At 39.7% G+C, this 21,733-nt stretch overlaps 2 protein-coding genes across 2 annotated transcripts; both read left to right on the top strand.

Annotated features, from left to right (window-relative positions):
* Positions 1-19: 19 nt before the first annotated feature.
* On the top strand, positions 20-6,756 carry qng1 (Q-nucleotide N-glycosylase 1). Its single transcript, XM_063490023.1, has 7 exons — positions 20-54; positions 719-921; positions 3,788-3,935; positions 4,654-4,766; positions 5,240-5,383; positions 5,945-6,140; positions 6,220-6,756. The coding sequence occupies exons 1-7, from the start codon at positions 21-23 to the stop codon at positions 6,447-6,449; spliced, it is 1,068 nt and encodes a 355-aa protein (XP_063346093.1). The 5' UTR covers position 20; the 3' UTR covers positions 6,450-6,756.
* A 1,408-nt stretch (positions 6,757-8,164) lies between these two features.
* On the top strand, positions 8,165-21,616 carry LOC134639430 (kinesin-like protein KIF27). The gene is made up of 15 exons (XM_063490608.1): positions 8,165-8,637; positions 8,904-9,104; positions 9,532-10,532; positions 11,152-11,295; positions 11,448-11,624; positions 11,760-11,962; positions 16,552-16,673; positions 16,786-16,923; positions 17,322-17,533; positions 18,026-18,088; positions 18,311-18,481; positions 18,608-18,784; positions 18,886-19,113; positions 19,962-20,160; positions 20,245-21,616. Exons 1-15 carry the CDS (start codon positions 8,340-8,342, stop codon positions 20,865-20,867), a joined length of 3,957 nt encoding a protein of 1,318 aa, XP_063346678.1. The 5' UTR covers positions 8,165-8,339; the 3' UTR covers positions 20,868-21,616.
* The last annotated feature ends 117 nt before the right edge of the window (positions 21,617-21,733 follow it).

A 21,733-nucleotide genomic window follows, 5' to 3' on the forward strand; every position in this document is an offset into this window, starting at 1 on the left:
ATGACTGTATACGCTCAGAAATGTCCTTAATGGTCGTGAAACTCCAGAGACCGCGTGAGTGCTCCGGTAGTTGCACTTTGCACCTACAGGTTTCTCAAATAAACGTGAAATTGGCCTGCATAACAAATAAGACTGTTGCAAAAAGCAAAATAATTAAGCCTTAAAAATGAATGAAACATATAAGTGAGAGGCAAATCATGTTCACTGAGGAGAGGAGTAGAAAATGGGGTTCATTCAGCAGGCAACCGGAGCTGTGCGTCACTGGGAACATTAACGCACAGTCATCAGATACTTGAGAACTACTGGAGGGGTGTAATTGTCTTCTTTTAGGGAAAAGGAATAGGAGTGACGTCGGTCAGACATGCGTCGCTTTTATGTTTGAAGTGCTTACACAGGATGAATACCTGAACCTTCAAAATAAATCCACGTTTCTTTTAAATGTTGGCCCAAAGCACTTCATTGTGGAGAATGTTATTAGACGATTTTTGTTCTTTTTTTTTATAATCTGCATCCATTTTTTGGTCATTATTTTTATTATTTCAAATAATGAGTCTTTAGTTTGTAAAGGACTTACTCAATCCATACATGTTTCATCAACTCTAGTCTTTGCATATATTAAAGATAGATGTGTTTATTCCCACACTTACATTCTTGGACTCTTCTTATTTCCACAGAGGAGTGCATTCAAACTGCTTGTTTTAATTTCTGCTCCTTACAGTCTCCATCATGGAGAAGCCTCTGTTACCACGAGAGTCTGGCCAGTTCATAGCGGAGCAGAGTCGGGATGTGTTTGTCGAGGATGAAGGAGTGCAGAAGGTGGCGGAGATGCTTTACGGTCTCCGACACAGTGACGAGCTGACAGCCAGTGGCTGGAAGAAAGCAAATCCATTGGCCCCAGCACCCACATCTGACCAGGGGAGTGTACTAGTACCCAGGCTATGAAAAGATTCTTCATAGTATACAGTATTGTGCAAAAGTGTTGAGCCATCCTTCATTTCTTTATGTTTTGCTTCCAAGGAGCCAGAGTTTCTTGCAATGTTTTAAAATGGTTTTAAGCAATAGTTCTTCAGTCGTTCTGAAGACCTTTCAGAAGATTTCTTTCCATCATTTTCATCATTTTTTCCACCAGTTTCTGGTTTTCTATCAGTCTTCAGTGCATATCGCTATCTGTCTCTGTCTTTGGCGGTTCATCAGTTTTCCCTCCAGATGTCGACCTCCGTGTGTTCCCTAGTTTTTCCCTTGGTTATACATATAAATATAAGTTAGACCAAGTATTATATCTACTATAGTCAGGGGTGCACCTAAGTGGTCCGCAGGTGCGCATTCACTGTCGCAATAAAAGACGCGCACCAGATAAGAAGTTGCAACGCGCGTTTGCGTACATATAAAAGGCACTGTTTTTGTCCGCTAGAGTGGGATTTTCACGGCATATTCTGCATCACATCTCTGTGTGTTCATCATTTGTTTGAAGCCAGCTCACCTCCTGCAACCACTTTTCCGAGAATGCTTGCTTCTTTTGCGGTTCTGACTCCTGACATTTCGTTGGAGGTGGAGGAACACCAAAGTAATTGCTTAAAGGAGCTTGCTTCTTCGACATTTTTAAGAGTTCTAAACAAACGTCTGTCCTCCTCCAGAAAATCTTATGTATGCAAACGCGCGTTGCAACTTCTTATCTGGTGCACGTCTTTTATTTTGACAGCGAATGCGCACCTGCGGACCACTTATGTGCACCCCTGATGTGCTATGCCGAAGTCTTGAGTCACCCCTCATTTCTTTATATTTTGCTTCCAGAGAGCCATATTTTCTTATAATTTTTGAAGTGCTCTTGAGCAATTCCCTTTTAAGCTGTCTTTGGGCATTGGCTGCTTTTTCACTTCATTTAAGTCCGGTCCTTGTACCTATCCATTTTCAAAGAAATATTTTGGTTTGGGGATCTCATTAAGATGCCTCCTTGATGGGCTCCCAGGGCAGACCCTGGACTTGCTGGTAGGATTACATATCTTGGCTGGCTTGGGAGTGACTCAGTGTCGCCCCTCCAGATGAGCTCAAAGAGTGAGGGAAATGTGAGCTTCTCTGCTCAGACTGCTGCCCCCACGATCTGAACCTGGATAAGCAGTAGAAAATGGAAAGATGGATGTGATTTTTTTTATTTATTTATTTTTTTTTGTGGTTAAGCCAATTAACACTGACCTATGAATAATTCAAGCAGAAAAGGGGTACCTAATATAAGAAATAAACTGTACTGTATCTGGTGCTTTGGTACTACCACCATGATGCTCCCATTTGTTTAATTGAATCTATAACATAAAATTGTATTTTTGCGTCAACAAGATGATTCCCAAAGAGATCTTAGCCAAAACCAGACTGAAAATCAGTGGCAACAGTTGTGAAGAATCTAAATTTGACATTTTTGTTCAAATAATCTTCAATATAGGTCAGAAGAAAGGCACAGCCATGAGTCTGCAACCATCTGTAAAACAAGGTGGAGTCTCTGTCATGGTTTGGGGCTGCGTTTTGGCCACTGATATTGGGGATCTTATCAAAATTTTGCTTCCAGAGAGCCATTTAGAAGTGCACCATCAGATTTTGATCCACGGTGCAATACCATCTGGATAGCATCTGATTAGCAGCAGCTTCATTTTTTAAACACACTGCCAACGCAGTAAAATTGTACCTGGATAGAAAAACATACAGTGGAACACAAACAGTCATGGATTGGCCTCCCCAGAGCCTGGACCTCAACATTATTGAAACCGTGTGGGATCATCTTGACGGAGAATCAAACAAAAGCAGCCAATATCCAAAGATGAGCTTTGAATGTCCTTCAAGAAACCTGGAGAACTATTCCTGAAGACTATTTAAGGAAATTACAAGAAAGCTTGTCTAAGAGAGTTAATAAGAATAAAGGTGGTCAGACCTGACCTTCAAAATTGTTAGACTTATACAAACAGGGTGTCAAACTGTTTTTACATCATGGACTACATAATCAATTTTTTTAACATTGTAAAGAAATTCTGCTGTAGTAGAAACTCATCAGCACCTCACTGGGCTTGTAAAAATAAAGAAATAAAGGACTTAAACTTACACAGAACCATCTGTGAAGTCACAGAAAGCATCCAGTTTTTGCTGTGTAACAAATTGAAAATTATATTGTAAATAGCAAAAAAAGAAACTTTTATTTATATTAATTTGACTAATGTTTAAAACAAAACAATTTTTCTTTTCCGTTTTTGTAGGCCATGGCTTATCAGTAGGAAGACTGGAATGATTCTTTTATTGCTTTTTTGAAATTTCCAAGCCTGACTGGACCCTGTGAAGGCCGTATGTTTAGACCCCTGATGTAGTTTAATTTTGGAGAACTTAGTGGTTATTATTGTGAAATTTAAAAAAGAAAAGAAAAAAGGTTTTAAGGGGGGCTTATTTAATAGTTGCAGCTAATCAGGTGGTGAGATTGTAAATATGTGTTGCTTTACTCTGTTTTATATTACTATAAATATAAAGTATTAAGGTTTTCAACTGTTGTCTGGACACAATGAAGGATTTATGAAATGATTGTATCTACTGACATCCAGAATTAATCAAAAAGACAGTAGTTGCAGTGGTCTTTGATTGTATTTTGTATGGGTACAGGTTTTTAAAATACTGACTAAAACACTAATTTAATACAAATTTTTAAAACCTCAGTGGTGGAAACCCTGTCTCTTTTGGACAGTGTGTTACAGTATATTCACTTTTCTTTCCTTTTTTTGTATACTTTCTTAATAATTTGTGCAATTTACCACTGCAGGCATTGAACTGGGTATTTGTAGTAGACACCGTGAACTTTTCCTTTTGGCCAGAGGAAGAAACCCAGCAGTGTGAGGTGACTTATAAAGGCACCACATACACAGGCTACATGACCCTGTGTGCTGCCATCACCAGAGCCATGGAAGAAGGTAAGAGTACATACCTGTACATCCACTTAGTTACTATATTATACAGACTTATAGAAAATAGCAGTAGTCAACTCACAGCACTTTTTATTTTAAGGTAAAGACTCTTCAGCATTATACATAGAAAGCCAGAAATGTAACAATCCTTGATGAGCATAAACATGAAGGATGGAAATGTCAGATTTATAAATCGTTTGCTGCTGTGACTGTTTGCAGCAAAGTTACAACCATGCTCTTACCTTTACTTCATACATAATTTTAGATTTTTTTACTCCTAGTCTCTGGAGACCAAATGTATATTTTGATTGTCTCTCTATTCTGTGCAGTTTTGTTATTACCCATTATCGTGTTTGTGCCCTTTATTTGAACTACGACTGCTGGGAAATTGCTTGTAGCTCTGCATGTGCCTGTGCATCATTTATAATTAGCATGAATGACTCCGGATATGAATCAATTATGTCTCATATGGAATAGCTCTCAGTGTGTGGTCGCCATGGCCTTTATAATTACAAGAGATTTTCTCAGAAAAGCACAGGTAGTTTGCCTCCAGTGTGAATCTCAGGGTGGGGGGTTGACAACGTGAGATCAGAGCAAATTATGTATTTTGAGTCTATTGTGAGCAATGGCCACTGTGAAGTTATATTCTTATTATTGCACACTGAGGGTAGCTCCTGTTTTAAGATTAATCCACCTAGCACCTTCTCTTGTTCACACTCCACAGGTGTACCTATTACTGATCCAAAGTACTTCTCTCAGATGAACATGGAGGAGTTGGGACGTGTCCTTCGGTCAGACAATGAAACACCCATGCCGATGCTGCGGGAGCGTCACCAGGTTCTGATATTAATACGATATTCAAATAATGATTCAATTGGTCAATATATTGATTTCAGTAATGCTTCAGTTTTGATTTTACTTTGCTTTTTTACTTTCTTTAAATCTAAAAGCTGTCTTTTCACTCAGGGCAGTCTCAGCATTTACAAAATGAAAGGAGTGCTTTTTAAAGCAACAGTGATTTTTTATTTTAGAAATAAACAAGGTTTTACATTCCTCTATTCAACAGACTGAATAAGGATGGCGTGTTTTTATATACAACACGGTACATATATTCATATTTGGCACATTTTTCTGCCTTTCTTTATATGAAACGTCAAATTTTATTTTGATATTAAGCAAGAAAAGTGATTTTATAGTTCAATTAATTATTGAGTCTGTTAGTTTTGTTACATTTATAAACACAAATTTAAATTGTGGCGCTTTCTGCCTGTTACATTTAAAGAAGCCACATGCTGAATCTTTTTAACAAGGTGCTGACAGAAGGCGGCCGTGTGCTGCTGGAACATGGTGGAAGCTTCCGCAGTTTTATCAGCCAAGCCGGAAACGACGCCCAGAAGATGGTGGAGCTCATTGTGGAGAAGATCCCCTCGTACAGGGATGAGGCTACATATGAGGTGAGAGTTTAGCAGGATCATTGTACAAATTAGGAACCTTTTCTAATTGGGAATGTGCACAAAATAGAAGAGACGCCCTCTATTTGCTGCACTTGTTTGGCTTTTCAGAAATGTCTCGTTGGTACAAGAGGAAAGAGTTGGAATGATTAACTTATTTACAGGTTTTTAGATACTAAAACAATCACTTATGGTTGAATAGGTCACAGTGAGCAAGCATAAAACTGTAATTTCCCCAAATATTTGGAAAACGGATCTTTTTTTAGATTATGCACAATGCATAATACATATTAAATGCATATATGAAATATATGTGATCAAATATATGCATTTGGAGAATTTAAAATAAATTGTGATGTGAGAGTTCCACCTCCTGGTCAAATACAGTGCAGCAACACTGATGCTGTCAGTTTATTATACAGTCAGAGGAGAGCATTATACTCTTTGCACAGACATTATTTCTTTAGTTTTATATTTGTGTAAGAACACCTGCCAAATTATAAATATTTATGGCTTAAGGACAAATACGATGTTGATATTTTGTCACCTTCTTGGTTGTGTAAGGGTAAAAGGATCTCATTCTACAAGCGAGCCCAGATTCTTGTGGCAGATTACTGGGGCATCATGGCAGCCAGAGGACAGGGTGACATCATTAACATGGACTGGCTCACCATGTTTGCTGACTACAGGGTTCCTCAGGCGCTTGTCTACTTAGGAGCTTTACGATACTCTGATACACTGATGCAGGCGTTGAAGAATGGTGAGACAGTAGTGTGTCTATGCACTTGTTTCTCTTACTGAAGATAATATTTCAAATCACAAGATATAATTGCTTTCAGGTGAGCGTCTGTCTTCAGGAGACTGGAGAGAAGTAGAGATCCGAGGTTGTTCCATTTGGTGCGTGGAGCTGATCAAAGACCGTCTCCACAAGCTGGTGCAGGAGAGAGATGGACAGCCCTGCAGTGTGAACTCAGTTATCATTGACTTTTACCTGTGGCCTTACGCCAAGCAGCACCACAAAGAGATGGCCCACATTCCCATACACCACACACGCTGTATTTACTATTGATGAGCTGGCTGGCAGCCGTACATACAGGAGGCTGCACTTCTCAGTCTGCCGCTCGCTGGGCTGAAGCCAAGCACATCTCTGTGCCAGGTATACATACAAACAGACTTCTCTTTGGCTGCAGTGGAAACAGCTGTGAAGTGTTAATGCAGCGTGTCTTTCTGAGTGGGCACTGCTGTTCATTTCCGGTCTCAAATATGTTGGTCATATTTTCTCACAAACCTCTCGATGTAGAGAAAATTATCATATTATGCCAATCTGCGTATGCTCTGCAAGTATATAACAGCCTAACAATAAATGATATTCATCAAACTGGAGGAGGATTAGAGTACTTTGGTTTTTGATACTGTCTTTCTTTTTTAAAAGGAGTGTAATCAGTAGAGTGTTTTTTAAATTCAGTGTAGTCAGTATTATGCATTTCATGAGTGCAAATGGATAAGCCCGATGTTAACATGCAGCTCTTTTTACTTCTCTTTTTTTTCCTTGGTAACATAAAGCCTTTGGTCATTTCTCTTTTCAGTGAAATATTATTTAATACAAGTTATATAGAGGCATCTTGCTTTCTGCTCCTCTTTGAAAAGGGAACAGAAAAAAGTGACAGCCTGCACTGAAATGTGATGAAAGATGGAAACCTTTCTCAGATGAGAGATTTCTGCAGTCTGCATAATGAAGGAGTACAGATATTGTGTTAAGCTGAATATTGAGAGGATTAAGCTAAAATTTGAAATAATAATAATAATAATAATAATAAATTATCTAGCAGATGCAGTCTGCCTGACAGGTATACTGATTATTAGGATGATAGCGTGTGGTATTATAGATTTCATGTATTTTCTTCGTGCCAGCTGAGTTTGTTAGATGGGGTGCTCTGCTGCCTGTCCAGTAAGTGATGCAGAGGGTGGTCAGGATTACCCATGACCCATGGCACAGTTTGTGCAGTGATCTCCTCTCCACCACAGCTAGAATAGTGTCCATCTTGCAGCCAATCACAGAGCCTGCCTTCGTGATCAGTTTATCCAGTCTGTTGGTGTCACCAACCCCGATGCTGCTCCTCCAGCAGACCACAGTGAGGTAAGCTGCGCTCAGCACAACAAACTGTAGGAAAAGCTCCAACATTTTGCTGCACACATTGAAGGATCTCAGCTTCCTTAGGAAACGAGTCTGCTCGTTCCCCTCTTGTAAACAGCTTCTGTGCACTCCTCCACTTTATCCAGGACAGACATGGCCTGTTTCACCACACTATACCTTTGAACATGGAAACATTTCTGTTTCAGAATTCTTGTACATCTAAAAGAATACGTACATATCCAGAATGACCAGACAAAAAAATTAAACTATACACTCATACTAACCACTAAGCAAATGCCTGTGTAAATAAAACCGCTCTATACCTTTGTAAAATAGAAACTGATTTTTATTAAAAAAACAACTGAAATCTTTAGAATTTGAGAAGGCTCTTAAGTAAGAGCCGAAACCTCTTCGCAAACTTAAAGAAGTCCGGTTGTCTTAAAAATAGAGTTAAATAACAATTGGTTGGTTGTCTCATATGATCGGTTTCGCTGTATGGCAAATGAAAGTCATGTCTTAAAAAAGACCTAACAAATCTATAAATCAAGTAAATCTCAGACTCCTGATGGCGCTGTCGCCTTCACGGCACCGACTTCCACGAGTACTCTTGAACATCCCCACTTCCGGTTTCATGACGGCGGCGGCAGCGGTTTCCCGGGCAACCGAGGACCGACAACAAACGAGATGTTACAAAGTTTAACAAGAGGGCGACAAGCGATTGCCCGAAAAAAAGTGACTAGGTGTTACGGTGAATTCGTGTTTATTAATTCTTGTTAATATCGAGATAAACAAGTTAAAGAGCTTATTTAAAGACATAAGGACGTCATGAGCGAAGGGTGTGTGCGGGTGGCGGTCCGTATCCGGCCTCTGCTCCCTAAAGAAGTCCTCCACTGCCACAGGGTGTGTGTGCGTGTAGTGCCGGGGACCGGACAGGTGATGGTGGGTGAGGACCGACTCTTCTACTTTGACAACGCGTTTGGACCATCAGTCAGCCAGGATGAGGTGTACGAGTCCTGCGTCCAAAGCCTGGTGGAGCGTTTGGTCGACGGTGAAAATGCAACCGTTTTTTGTTACGGGCAGACTGGATCAGGCAAGACGTACACGCTGGGTAGAAGGAGCCAAGGTAATGTGAAGTTTAACCAAAAAATGTGGTTAAGCTCCAACACAGAGCTTAACCACTCTGTGACTGATGAGTTCAAGGATTGTAGGAAAAAGGGAACTAAGGGGTTCAGGGGGTTGTTTATTTAGTGTGGAAAAACCAACATCTATGGGCTTGAGTCTTTAAACACAGGAGTTTTAGGAGTTTTGTTTGTGCTCTCTAAGGCCCATTAATCATCTGAACTTTCTAACTTCATAACTGTAATTCTCTTTTTCCAAAACCTTCCACAGATGAAGAGGGGGGAATTATTGACCGTGCAGCCCAGGATCTGTTCCTATACCTGGCGGAGAAGAGGAAGGAAAGTAATGTTGCGGATGTCACAGTGAAGGTGTCCTACATGGAGGTCTACAGGGAGGAACTAAGAGACCTGTTGCAGCTGCAGACCACCCACAAAGAGCTTCATATCAGGGAAGATGAGAGGGGAAACACGGGTAATCAACTTTTTCTACCTTTACTTTACATATATTTTAATATTCAGAGTGGAAATAAAAAAGTAGAAACCATACACTTTCAGAGATGACAAACTGCATCCTATATTTTCGACCATCCATCTGAGTATCATCCTATTGATAGACCGTTGTGATGTTATTAACACGTATGTATTTCAGGATAAAAAGTTTGAGAGAGTGCACTGGAGAAATCACAAGTACTGCAAAAGATATTATATACTGTGTAATCATTTACAGTCAGCGGCTCTGTGGTGCACCTACTTGTAATAATATGTAAAATTGTTTTCAGCACATTTAATGAGTGAATGATAAATGATCCAGTGAGATTAGCATTTTGTGTGAATGTCTGCCTAAAGGGGAAGCAACAGTCTTGTTTCATTGACTAAAAAGTCTCTTTCTGTGATTCCAGTGGTGGTGGGAGCCAACGAGGTTGTTATCACCTCAGCAGAGGAGCTGATCAGGAATGTAGAGATGGGAAATACTTTCCGGCACACCAGCACCACAGGAATGAACGAGCGCTCCAGTCGCTCTCATACCATCCTCACCCTTCAGGTCATGTTATCCAGCCACAACAGCAAGAACTCTTCCTTTAAGTCTGTCCGCTCCTCTAAGCTCTGTCTGGTTGACCTGGCAGGCTTGGAACGTGCTGGAAAAACTGGGAACACCGGGACACAACTGAAAGAGTCTGCTCATATCAACACAGGCCTGTTTGCGCTGGGCAACGTTATCCGTGCACTTGCAGAGCAAAGTCGAAATCGGCACACTAACAACTCCTGCAGTGCACACGTACCATACCGTGATGCCAAGATAACTCGACTCCTTCGTGACTCATTAGGAGGCAGCGCCCACACGCTAATGGTGGCATGTGTAAGCCCCTCCCACGACTTTGTAGCTGACACCCTGGGCGTCCTGCAGTTTGCATCCACTGCCCGATACGTTCAGAACCGTCCAGGAGAAACACCTGATCAAACAGAGGTTAAATCATGCCCTACTACAACCTGGCACCCCAGTGATGCTCGACTAGGGGAGCTGGAGTATGAAGTAGAGACACTGAGAGAGCTGTTGAAAGGGAAGGAGAGAGAGGTGGAAACAGAAAGAGCAAAGACTGGTCAGAGATATGAAGAGGGAAGTGACATCAATGCATACTGTCAGACTGGAGTATCTGAACCAGATAGGACAGCAAGCCGAGAGGAAACGTCACAGTACCGTCTGTTGGCAGAGGAAGCTGCTGCTCTGCTTGAGAATATCTCTGGCCCCTCTCCAAGTCCTTCTTTCAGGGAGCGGCTGCAGGATTGGCAAGAGAGACTCAGAGCTGTCAGTCACTCACCTCCAACTCGTATGGAGTGTTCAAAGGAGGAGGGAGACCATTTTGCTCCATTAAACCTCAGAGAAGAGCCAAAAAAATGCCAGGTAACTATAAAAGATTTTAAAAGGGATGTTGCCATTAAGAGATTGCAAAAACTTTGATTACAAGCAATTGATAAAAAGTAACGCAAAAAACCTCCGAGATTTTTATTTGCTTACCTTGAAGCGTAAAAGATGGCTAGTGTATCCAACATGTGGACATGCCTGTCACATTAAACAACAACAAAGGCATGTAAATGAGCTTGGTGTTTTATTTATATATTACTGTACCCTCTTAGATACCTGTTATTCAGAATAGGAGAAGCATATTCAGACTAAAAGCATTCAAACTGCTGATGAACTTGCCGTTAAAGAACTGAAGTCTAGTATGGATTTTTTTTAAAAAACCACAGGCATAGCTAATGTAAACTAAGAATGACTGCATCCCGTTTAGATTTGAGGCTGTAGAAAGAAGTGAAGCCATTGGTATATCATTGGTTATTCCTTTGTTTCCGTTACAAGTTGTCAACATTTCGTCTGGAACATCTTATCCTCTGAGAGCTTTTGATAAGATGATGTGAACAAACGCAGCATGGCTCAAATGAAACTGTTTACACAGACAAAACCCAAGCTGTACAATTTTATAGGCTTGCTATCCTATCCAGTTTCTCTTTTGTATGCTTAGGAAGCTCTCCACATAGACGAGCAACTGTTGGAGCAGAAAGATGCAGAACTGAGACGGGTAAAGGAGGAACTCGAGAAACTCCTTCAAGAGAGGAAAACTCACCTTATGTCGTTAGAGGAAGAAAAGCAGCGATTACGTATACAGGTGAGGAGGAGAACAGTGCAATAAAGAGCTGCTCTGTGATGCAGAAATCAGTATATTTTATTTATGGGAAAAAAAATTAAAAGATGAATTTAAGGCATGTCTGCTGTGTTATCGTTTGTTCTTTAAATGTGCGCCTCTGTGCAAATGTTTAGACAGAACAACTGGTGAACCAGCAGATAATGATTGATCGCCTTCGTGGCGAACTCATGATCTTTCGGGGGACAGCCTCAGGGGCAACAGTGGAAGTGGGGGGGTCTGAGTACTCAGGCAAGAGACCCCACAGTGTCCCTCTGATCACACACAGCTGCATGTGGAGGCCTCCCAGGAAGGTAGGTAGCGGTGGGTAGTGTGTGGGTTAGGTTGGTGTCCATAAGTGAGGGGGTTTTTTTTGTTTTTGTTTTTTTTGTTTGGTCTGTTATAATGTTTTTTTTGTGACTTTTATTATCTGTGCCTGTGCCTTCTAGATTCACTCCAGTCCACCAGCCTATACACTGGAGAGGGTAATGGCAGCTTTTAAGATGCATGGCCAACTCTTGCTGGCTGAAATCGAGGAAAAAGATGACGTGTACTGCCCGCTCTTAAAACAGCAGGCAGAGAGCAAAGATGGCAGACCAGAGATGGAGGAAGAGGATGAGAATGACACATTTATGTGCAGACCGAGATTTAGGTGAGAGCATCGTTCTTTGTTGTGCAAAAATAAGTAGTAAGTTTCAAGTAACTTACACTCCAAATGCTGACTTAACTAATTTAACTACATGTAAACTTTCTCTGTAATTCTGTTACATAAATACAGTGCAATATGCTAAATTTATTGGTCAAATGAAATTTACATGATTGGTATAGAATCCCTAACGATTAATTATTTGAATAAATAAACATTTGATTTTATATATTTAAGCTGCATTTTATTCACAACTATTGCTTCATGTTTATTGAGGCTGAAGAATCTTTTTTAGTGTATTCTGCTAAACAAGCAATCCAAAAAATCTGAGGCATTAAATCATTTATTCATGTCTAAGGCAATTTAAGCTAAATGTGTAGTGCAAGGATGGACTTTGAAGAAGTAAAAAGTTGTTTTCTTCAGATGCTGCTGCATTTATTCCACGCCGCTTTTGCACTTTGCAGAGCAGTTTCGGAAGAAAGGCTGGATAGTGTGTTGTGTGTACTTGAAAATCCAGCGACACGCTGCAATTTTGCTGTCAAGGATGACTGCATATTGTGCTGCTAGGCAGCGACCTGTTCAGACAACAAACCACTCTTCACTTGGTTTGTGCAGCCAAGCAAACGTCTCACAAAGGCAAAAACATCTAATGTCAAGTTTTTCAGTTTCTCTTTTTATTCTTTTAGATTTTTTTTCGATTTCTCTGCAGGTTTGAACCGGCAGCTAAAGCAAGTTTTGCACTTTTTAAAGTAACCCTCTTGGTTTGATCATCGTCCTCTGCATCTGGCACATATAATGAAATAAGGAGTCACCGCGTGATCCTGAATTGGATGAATGAATCTGTTTGCTTCATCAATTGTCAGTGAAGGACATTAAACTGTACGGAAAGTGTTTATTTGAAGAGTGTGAGAGGATTTTAATTGAAGCAAATCTCTATATAATTCTGGGATGTCAAACTCATTTTACATCGAGGGCCACATCCAGACCCACTTTGATCTTAAGTGGGTCTGGATGAGTGAAGCTTTCTGTGTAAAGCTGTTTAATGATATATTTAATACCTGAGATATCTTATATAGCATGTCTCTGTTTTTCTACATGAAAAAATGTATAAAATACAGAAAAGGTTCTGGTAGATCACTATGAGGTGCCATAAGGGACATTATTACTAAAACGCTCTCACACACACTACTGAAATTTTATCTCTCACAAACACTACTGAAACGCTCTCACACACACTACTGAAATTTTATCTCTCACACACACTACTGAAACGCTCTCACACACACTACTGAAATTTTATCTCTCACACACACTACTGAAACGCTCTCACACACACTACTGAAATTTTATCTCTCACAAACACTACTGAAACGCTCTCACAAACACTACTGAAATATTATCTCTCAAACACACTACTGAAATTTTATCTCTCACAAACACTACTGAAACGCTCTCACACACTACTGAAATTTTATCTCTCACAAACACTACTGAAACGCTCTCACACACACTACTGAAATTTTATCTCTCACAAACACTACTGAAACGCTCTCACACACACTACTGAAACGCTCTCACACACACTACTGAAACGCTCTCACACACACTACTGAAACGCTCTCACACACACTACTGAAACGCTCTCACAAACACTACTGAAACGCTCTCACACACACTACTGAAACGCTCTCACAAACACTACTGAAACGCTCTCACACACACTACTGAAACGCTCTCACACACACTACTGAAATTTTATCTCTCAAACACACTACTGAAATGTTATCTCTCACACACACTACTGAAATTTTATCTCTCACACACACACTACTGAAACGCTCTCACATACTCCACTGAAAAACCAAGGCGTTTCAGTTGAACAGGAAGGCGTTTCAGTTGAACAGGAAGGCGTTTCCTGACAAGGAAACTGAAGGAAAAAGTGGTAGATTTCAAACAAACCGCTACACAGATGTCTACTCAGCAACCTGCTAGTAGCCTAAGTGAAGCAGCTGCATTACTTAACAATATATTAGCCTCAGCATAAGTCAAAATTTAGAATAGAAGGAGACGGGCATTATCCTGGTTAATTTTTTTTGTCATATTTGCTTTTTGTCTTTTATAGCAAAGAAAAAAATATCTTAAAATCATTAATAAAACCAGGGAGAGAAGGCTTAGAGTTCCTCCATTTAGCACAATGGGGATATGATATTTACTCAAAAGTATGATGATGTTAATAATGTCTGAGACACCCAATGCTAGATGATCCATATAAAAAATTATATGATGTAATTCAAATGGTGGCACATCATTAATTTTTAGGGAAATCCAATTTTTTAAGTCACACCAAAAGCATTGTGCGATAGGGCATAGAAAAAAAAAAGATGTTCTAGGGTTTCATTTTCATCAGTACAAAAAGAACACTGATCCACCTCAAAGCCAAATCTCTCTTTTAGAAATTCTGCCACAGGATTAATTTACTTTAAAGTGTGTTTCTTTAACTTTAGGTAGAATAGGCCATTTCATAAATTTCGAGTATGCTTTATCCAGTGTATCTGAAATAACTATATTAGAACCATGTCATGTAACCATTCTGTCGTAACTATGAAATATTTTGTCTTTGAAGAAACTACTAATAAATTTATTATTGCATTTTTATCAAACAGCTGACATTGTCCTAGCAATAAATTTGGGAGCACCGATGACAAATTATCGTATATCATAAAGTTTTTAATCAAATGAAGCAGAGGCAGTGGGACTAGTTTACCAAATTTGTTATATTCTCTTTGAGAACAGTTTAGACAATATTTTTCTGAAAAGTCTGTGTAACTTAGAATGACACCGTTATCATCCAACAAATCTGTTATGAATATAATCTTTTTGTTTAAACCAGTCGCTCTTGAAAATTGATTTTTGATTAAGTGTTATTACTCTATTATTCCATAAGGTTGAATTATGGAGAGAAGTTGTGGGTAAATATCATTTTCCAAAAATGCAAAGTCTGTTTGGGAAAGTTCGATATCTTGATTGGGATTTTATTTACCTCAAAATCACATTTCAAAATGAAGTCTAATCCTCCTATTTTATTAAACAAGGATCGTGGGATGTGGAACTAAATAGAGTCTGGCTGTGACAGACAAGATTTTAACCATTTAATTCTAATAACTGTGTTAGCCGTATTAATGTTTTTAGAGGAGATATATAAAGAGTGACAAGGATAAATCAATTTGGAGATGCCTTCAGCTTTAGATAGGATGTTTCTGCCAAAAATACGGTTAGAAATATTAGTGTCTTCTCTGCTAATTAGGTTTTTAGATATTATCAGCCCTATATATTTAACTTTAGATTCAACTCTAACCAAAGCTATTGAGGAGTCAGAGCTTGTATGAATCGGGAGTAGTTCACACTTTTTGATACTGAGAGATAAACCAGAAGCTTTAGAGAAAATTTAGTTTTCTCTACCACGTATTTATCTTTCAAAAAAATAAATGTATCATCTGTGAATTGACTTATTTTGAAGTCTTATTAAAAATTTATCTTCCTTGTATGTTGTTAGAATTCTTGATTAGTGTTAACAGTTGAGTTGCCAATATAAAAAGCTTAGGGGAAACAGGACATACTTGCCGAATTCTGTGTTGCAACTTGAATCCATTCCTGGATTCAAGGAAGCTAATATATTCTTAAGTAATGCGGCTGCTTCACTTAGGCTACTAGCACAACCGTCCCCAACCCCCAGGTCCTGGACCAGTACCGGTCTGTGAGTCGTTTGGTACTGGGTCGCAAGAGTTGAGGCTCGAGTTTGAAATTTATGGTTTTCAGAGTATTTATCGTTTTTTTATTTTTATATCATTTATATTGTTAACTCGGTTTCCCTGGGTCTTTTCCCGTGTGTTATGAATAAATCTTCTTTTTTTTGGTACCGGTACTGGTTTTATTTTATTGTATTTATCCACAACACCTTAAAGGCCGGTCCGTGAAAATATTGTCGGCCATAAATGGTCCGTGGTGCAAAAAAGGTTAGGGACCGCTGTACTAGCAGGTTGCTGAGTAGACATCCTTGTAGTGTTTTGGAATTTACCACTTTTTCCATTAGTTTCCTTGTCAGGAAACAACTTCCTGTTCAGCGGAAATACCTCTGGTTTCAGTGGAGTGTGTGAGTGCATTTCAGTAGTGTGTGTGAGAGTGTTTCAGTAGTGTGTGTGTGAGAGCGTTTCACTAGTGTGTGTGAGAGATAAAATTTCACTAGTGTGTGTGAGAGCGTTTCACTAGTGTGTGTGAGAGATAAAATTTCACTAGTGTGTGTGTGAGCGCGTTTCAGTAATAATGTCCCTTATGGCACCTCATAGATCACTGCCCAGACTGTCCTGATTGATGGTCTGGCCCCCAGACCATATGTTTGACACCTCTGATATATGGTATCATATTGTATGTATTGTAAATATTCATAATTTTCCCTTCTGTGTGTATTATAGGCCTGATTGGTGTTTTGGAAATGTTTCAGGTGTTTGATTTACTAAGTCAAGCTTTGATTCAGAAAACCTCAGTATAAAGTTAATGTCAAACGATGTCCGTGGACTAATATAATGACATTTCTGCAGGCGTTTTTTAAACCAAACATGGACCAATCAGCAGAAAAAATCAGCTCTGAAAGAGAAAAACGCAGAAGCAAATCACACATGTGGTGGAAAACCAGGACTACAGCAGCCTCAGAGAGCCACAGGTACACTTTACATGCACTCTGTTTTGCACTTGTCTGTAGGCTTATCTTTTTTTATAGTGATGGCTTTCTGCCTTAGAACCTTTCTGTGACATTCTCAGCTATTTTTTTCTAGCCATCAAGGAAAACCAGCTCAAGCAAAGATCTACGAGGAAAGCAAGAATAAGAGCAAGCGCTACTGAGAGAAGGATCCGAGATCTGTCAATCAACATGCGCATGAAGGAGGAGCTCATCAAAGAGCTTGAGCAAACTGGTGTGTTTAGATAACGTCATACTTTGCATTCTGCTCTCTGCTAAGTGAGGAACTATTGAAGCCTCTGGATTTATTGGTGTATCGAAGGAGGTATGAAAAGCTTTATAACCAGAATGTCCTGCAGCTTCCAGAAGCATCATAAGAAATTCAAAGATGACAATGACAAGAAGATTGTAATGATTAACTTACTATACACAAGCTTATCCACGACCTGCCTACACTGATCATCTCAGAGTCATGTTTTGAAGTAATGACAGTATATTTCTCTCATGCTCAGGCTGATTCTTGTCTACCCTAGATTAATTTGGCTTTTGAACTGAAAACCTGACAAATTTATTCATGTTATCTATTATTTTAAACAGTACATGCATCTCTAAGTGTGTGCTTTTGTGTGGTAGACAAGGAAACTCAGTCTTTGGAAACACGTGACAGGCAAACTCAGGACGACAGAGAAGCCGGCATTTTTGCAAGACTTTCCCTGCAGAGCCGGGAGTTGCGAGCAGAGATGTATCAGAGCCTGCAGCACATGAGAGCGCAGAGAGCACAGCTTCAGAGCAGCCTGAGAGAGACCAGTGAGAATAACAAAGAAGTCCAACAAAATGAAAATGAGGTTAGCTGTACAGATTATTTTAAACTACAATAAAAAAAAAAGAGATGAACTTATTAAACTTGTTTTTGTGTGAGCATTTTTGCCTTGTTGGTCCAAATACTTGATGGGGCAAAATGAGCAATACCAAGGGAAAATAGTTAATAATTAGAAAAAAAAAATCAACTTTACAAAGAAACAATAGTTTTTTCACAGTTTTACAAACTGGTAAAAACATCCATACGCCTAACTTTTTCTCACTTTCATATTTATCTTTGCTTAACGAAAGTTTAAATATGAGTCAGCTTTTATAATCTTCACATAAAAGCAGTTTGACCTTTATCTTATAAAACCTTAATGTATTTAAACTAATCAGAAAATGGAGGAATAATATAATAATGTGATCACCTGAAAACTGTTTTATCATTAAGAGAAATATCAGATTTGAACAATATATGACATATATGGGGGGGGGGGGGTTGTTTATTGTTTGTTTGTTTTTGTTTGTTTTTACAGGAGCAAAGTGCTGGAGTTTCAACTGTATATAAACTGTATAAGTTAGAGGACACAAATGAACAGGTAAAACATTGTTCTTGTTCCCCTGAAATAGTCATTTGGACAGTGCGTTTAGTTTAGTTTAGTTTAGTTTAGTTTAGTTTAGGAAACTGCAGGTATTAATCTTCTTACAGTGTTTTAGGGTCTACCTTTGTCGTGTCTTCATCAATCTCCTTTTTTGGCCCTTGTGCCCCTTCCTTTCCTCTTTTCCTTCCTTCCTCTCCCTCCCTCACCTTCTCACTGTAGCTGTGTTGCTGCAGTTGGCTGGAGGAGGAAGAGGAGCATGTTCTTCAGAAGAGAGCAGAGCTGAATGAGCTGGAGGAGGAGCTAAAGAGGAGAGAGGAGGTTCTCATTCACAGGGAGGCGTGTGTGCGACAGAAAACCAAATTAGAGACCAAGAAGCTGTGCTCCAGTCAGGTCAGACTGTGTTTGCTATGGTTTAATTTAAATACTATCACAAGTGACTTTGTTAATTACAGTAAAAGATTAGGTGGACACGTATAAATGGTAGAATTAGGAGGTTTATTATCAATTGTTTTTCAGGCTCTGAGTCAGGACCTGCTGCACGTGTCGATGCAGTTGGAGTCGCTGGAGAAGCAGCTACAGAGGAGGAAGGCAGGAGTTACCATGGAGGAACTGGAGAAAGAGAGAGACATGCTTAAAGAGAGAAGAGACGCTCTGGACGCCCAGCTGAATGACAACCAAGTGCTCACTGTGGAGGTCAGAACAAAGGGAGTGTTGTGTGTATGGTGTAGATTTGTCCACGATGTATTTCTGGTACAGGTTTAGGTGAAGTGATGTGTGTGTGTGTCGTCATGTAGGAGACGCATTCCCTTCTCCAGCTGGAAGAAGCTATCGAAGCTCTGGATGCAGCACTTGAGTTTAAAAACCGCTCGATCCAGGACAAACAGAAGAAGTTGTCGGCCACAAACTTTTCTTTGCATCAGTCACAAAACGCTGAACCCGCCCAACTCTGTGATGTCACCAGAAAACTTATGGGCCTGTCGCTGCCTGAGGCGCTGGAGCTGCTTGTGAAATATTTCAACAAGGTAACGTAAAATACTTGCATACATATGTATATATACGGAATATTCTGCTTTACATATAATCCATATACATTCTCCTTTCTAGTATCTTGTTCCGTCTTCAAATCCTCTATTAATTTTCTTCCTTTTCTTTCACATCATCTCAGATTTTGATAAAAACTTGTTAATTTACCTGTAAAAAGTGATTTTACAGTGCTCATACGGAATCTGAAAGCTCTTTTTCTCTTTCTGTTTCAGTCCATCATTTTTATGTTTCACATTATCTCCTTCTCTATCTTCAACCCATCTTCAATCCATCTTTCTCCACCCCCCCCCCCGCAGTTGGACCATTTCTGCTGAGAAATACAGCTGCAGGATTTCCTTTTTTCTAATAAGTTTACTCACCTCTTTTTCACTTCACATGTGGTTCAGTGGTGTACCACTATTGCACCACTACTGCCCACTTCTGCCAAGTGCTTTCTCATAATAGGTTGTGTGATTGTTGCCATTTTCCCTCTGACATTGTTGTGTATTGTAGCGTAGTGTCCCTAAAATATAAAGAGATCAAAAGGAGGCGATTAGGGTGGTTCGGGTGTCTGACTAGGATGCCTCCTGCGTGCCTCCAAGATAAGGTTTTTTTGGGCATGTCCTACTGGGAGGAGGGCAGATCCAGGACATGCTGGAGAAATTACATCTCTCACCTTGCTTGGGAATGCACTGGAGAGAGAAGTTTGGGAGCCTGCTGCTCCTGCAGCCCAGATTTGAAAAAGAAGCATAGGACAGTCAGACAGATGAATGTATGGATGAATGGATAGTCTTGCTTACTTCAGTACTTTGTCATCACTTTATCAGAAAGTTTATCATCCTTTTAGGTTGTTTGTCTTCGAGAGACAGAGCACCATCTACATTTGCACTGTGAAGAGCTGGAACTTCAGGCAGAAGAGCAAAAGATGTTGTTGAGAGAGATGGAGGCTGCCATGCAGCGTCTGGCCTTGGATACAGATCGCAGGCTCACCCAGCAACACAGAGATCACCAGTACAACATCCAGCTGCTGCTGCAGAAACTTAAAGGTGAGGAAATTTGCGGAGCCTGGATTTGAACTTGAATTTGTTTTATGACACTTGGTTTCACAGTATGTCTGCATATGTGTTCAGAGGGTGCTCCAGGAGAGGCAGAACAGGCAACGCAAGACAGACTGCAGCATCTGGAGAAAGAGCTTTACTTTTACAAAAGCAGCAGCCGGCAGCTCAAAAAGAAACTCAGAGTGATCCTCGGCGATTCATTGCAGCCTAATGATCAGCCTTCTTGCCCACAGGAGCACAAACCTATGCAAAAGATGCAGATTTCTTCAAGTTCAAATGAAGCCCAAACTCATCCCGAGGAGGTTCAAACACGGACGCATATTGTAACAACATACAAAAAAATACATGCAGAGAAAATGGACAAAAAGATACACAACAATTTCTGTATGAACAGAAATGAAAACCAAACCAAGTGCCCTTCTTCTTCTTCTGACCGCCAAACCCTCAAAAAGACAAAAATGCCAGAATACACCCAAATGCTCACACCGTCCCTGGGGAGGAGAGTAGGAGATGAGTCTGGGGAAGGTTTGGAGATGACACCAGTCCGTTTGTGTCGCAGGGATCTGAAGCAGATCACTCCAGCTGACCTGCAGCTCTCTGGTTCTACCACTGGGAGGCGACCGTCTGCTGTGGGTACGAGCACTGAGTCAATCCTGGAGGACTCTATAGAAGTCCTCAGAAACAGTGACAGGTGATGTATTTATGTAGATGTCAGGAACAGTTTCTGTAGTAGATACCAGGTGGTAAACAAAGCTGTTTGATGTTGTAAGGCACTCAATACAATGACTTAATGGGGTTTTAGAGTTCAGGCCCGAAGAACTTAAATTTCTTGCAACAATAATTATTTTTGTTTTGCCTTTTTTTCCTGTTTTATTTCACCTTTCTACAACAGCACCATCATAAAAAATAACTGCAAACGGTTGACCTGGAGAAATGATGCAGTAAAATCTCATTACTCTTTGCTCAGTCCTTTTATTTGTCTTCCACTGTGGTTGTAAATTTTTATCCTACAAGTTTTTGTTCCTCCCACATATTTTTGGGGGAGGTTCTAAACCTTTCAAGTTTTCAAATGTCTTAAATCATAAATGTGCCATAAATATGTTGGCGCTTTTCTTGTATTTCTATATATCATCTTATACTTATCATTATCCATATCCACTACATTGATGCAAAGTCAGTCAGCAAGCTGGAACATTCTCGTAAACCGTAGATGGTTTTCATTAATTAATTAAAGCAATTTTGTTCATGGAGCACTATCTTTCATCCTTCATTGTGAATGCTTAAGGTTTAATATGCTCCACTGTTGCAGGATTATAAAGCTTTTTGATGCAAACTTTGTGTGCACTTTATATATGTAGTTTTATGTTGATTGCTGTGTAAATTATTATTTTTTTATATTGGTTTACTCTTTTCACAATCTAATTTATTAAACACACTAAAATGCTCACCTCACTGTAATGTCTTGATTATCTGGGCTTATTCAAACCTAATTTTGGTGTGAGGGTGCTGTGATCTTTCTCTTCTTGTACATTTTATACACTAGTAATTAAAAAAAACTTGC

Source organism: Pelmatolapia mariae, linkage group LG12 (assembly GCF_036321145.2).
Source record: "Pelmatolapia mariae isolate MD_Pm_ZW linkage group LG12, Pm_UMD_F_2, whole genome shotgun sequence".
NCBI lineage: Eukaryota > Metazoa > Chordata > Actinopteri > Cichliformes > Cichlidae > Pelmatolapia > Pelmatolapia mariae.

Excerpts from the sequence above, each read along its gene's own strand:
- qng1 (XM_063490023.1), top strand. The coding sequence starts at position 21 with ATGTCCTTAATGGTCGTGAAACTCCAGAGACCGC. Across the intron at positions 4,767-5,239 it reads TGCTGCGGGAGCGTCACCAG|GTGCTGACAGAAGGCGGCCG; the intron begins GTTCTGATATTA and ends CTTTTTAACAAG. Across the intron at positions 6,141-6,219 it reads GATGCAGGCGTTGAAGAATG|GTGAGCGTCTGTCTTCAGGA; the intron begins GTGAGACAGTAG and ends AATTGCTTTCAG.
- LOC134639430 (XM_063490608.1), top strand. The coding sequence starts at position 8,340 with ATGAGCGAAGGGTGTGTGCGGGTGGCGGTCCGTATCCGGCCTCTGCTC. Across the intron at positions 11,296-11,447 it reads AGCAGCGATTACGTATACAG|ACAGAACAACTGGTGAACCA; the intron begins GTGAGGAGGAGA and ends GCAAATGTTTAG. Across the intron at positions 18,785-18,885 it reads ACCAAGTGCTCACTGTGGAG|GAGACGCATTCCCTTCTCCA; the intron begins GTCAGAACAAAG and ends GTCGTCATGTAG.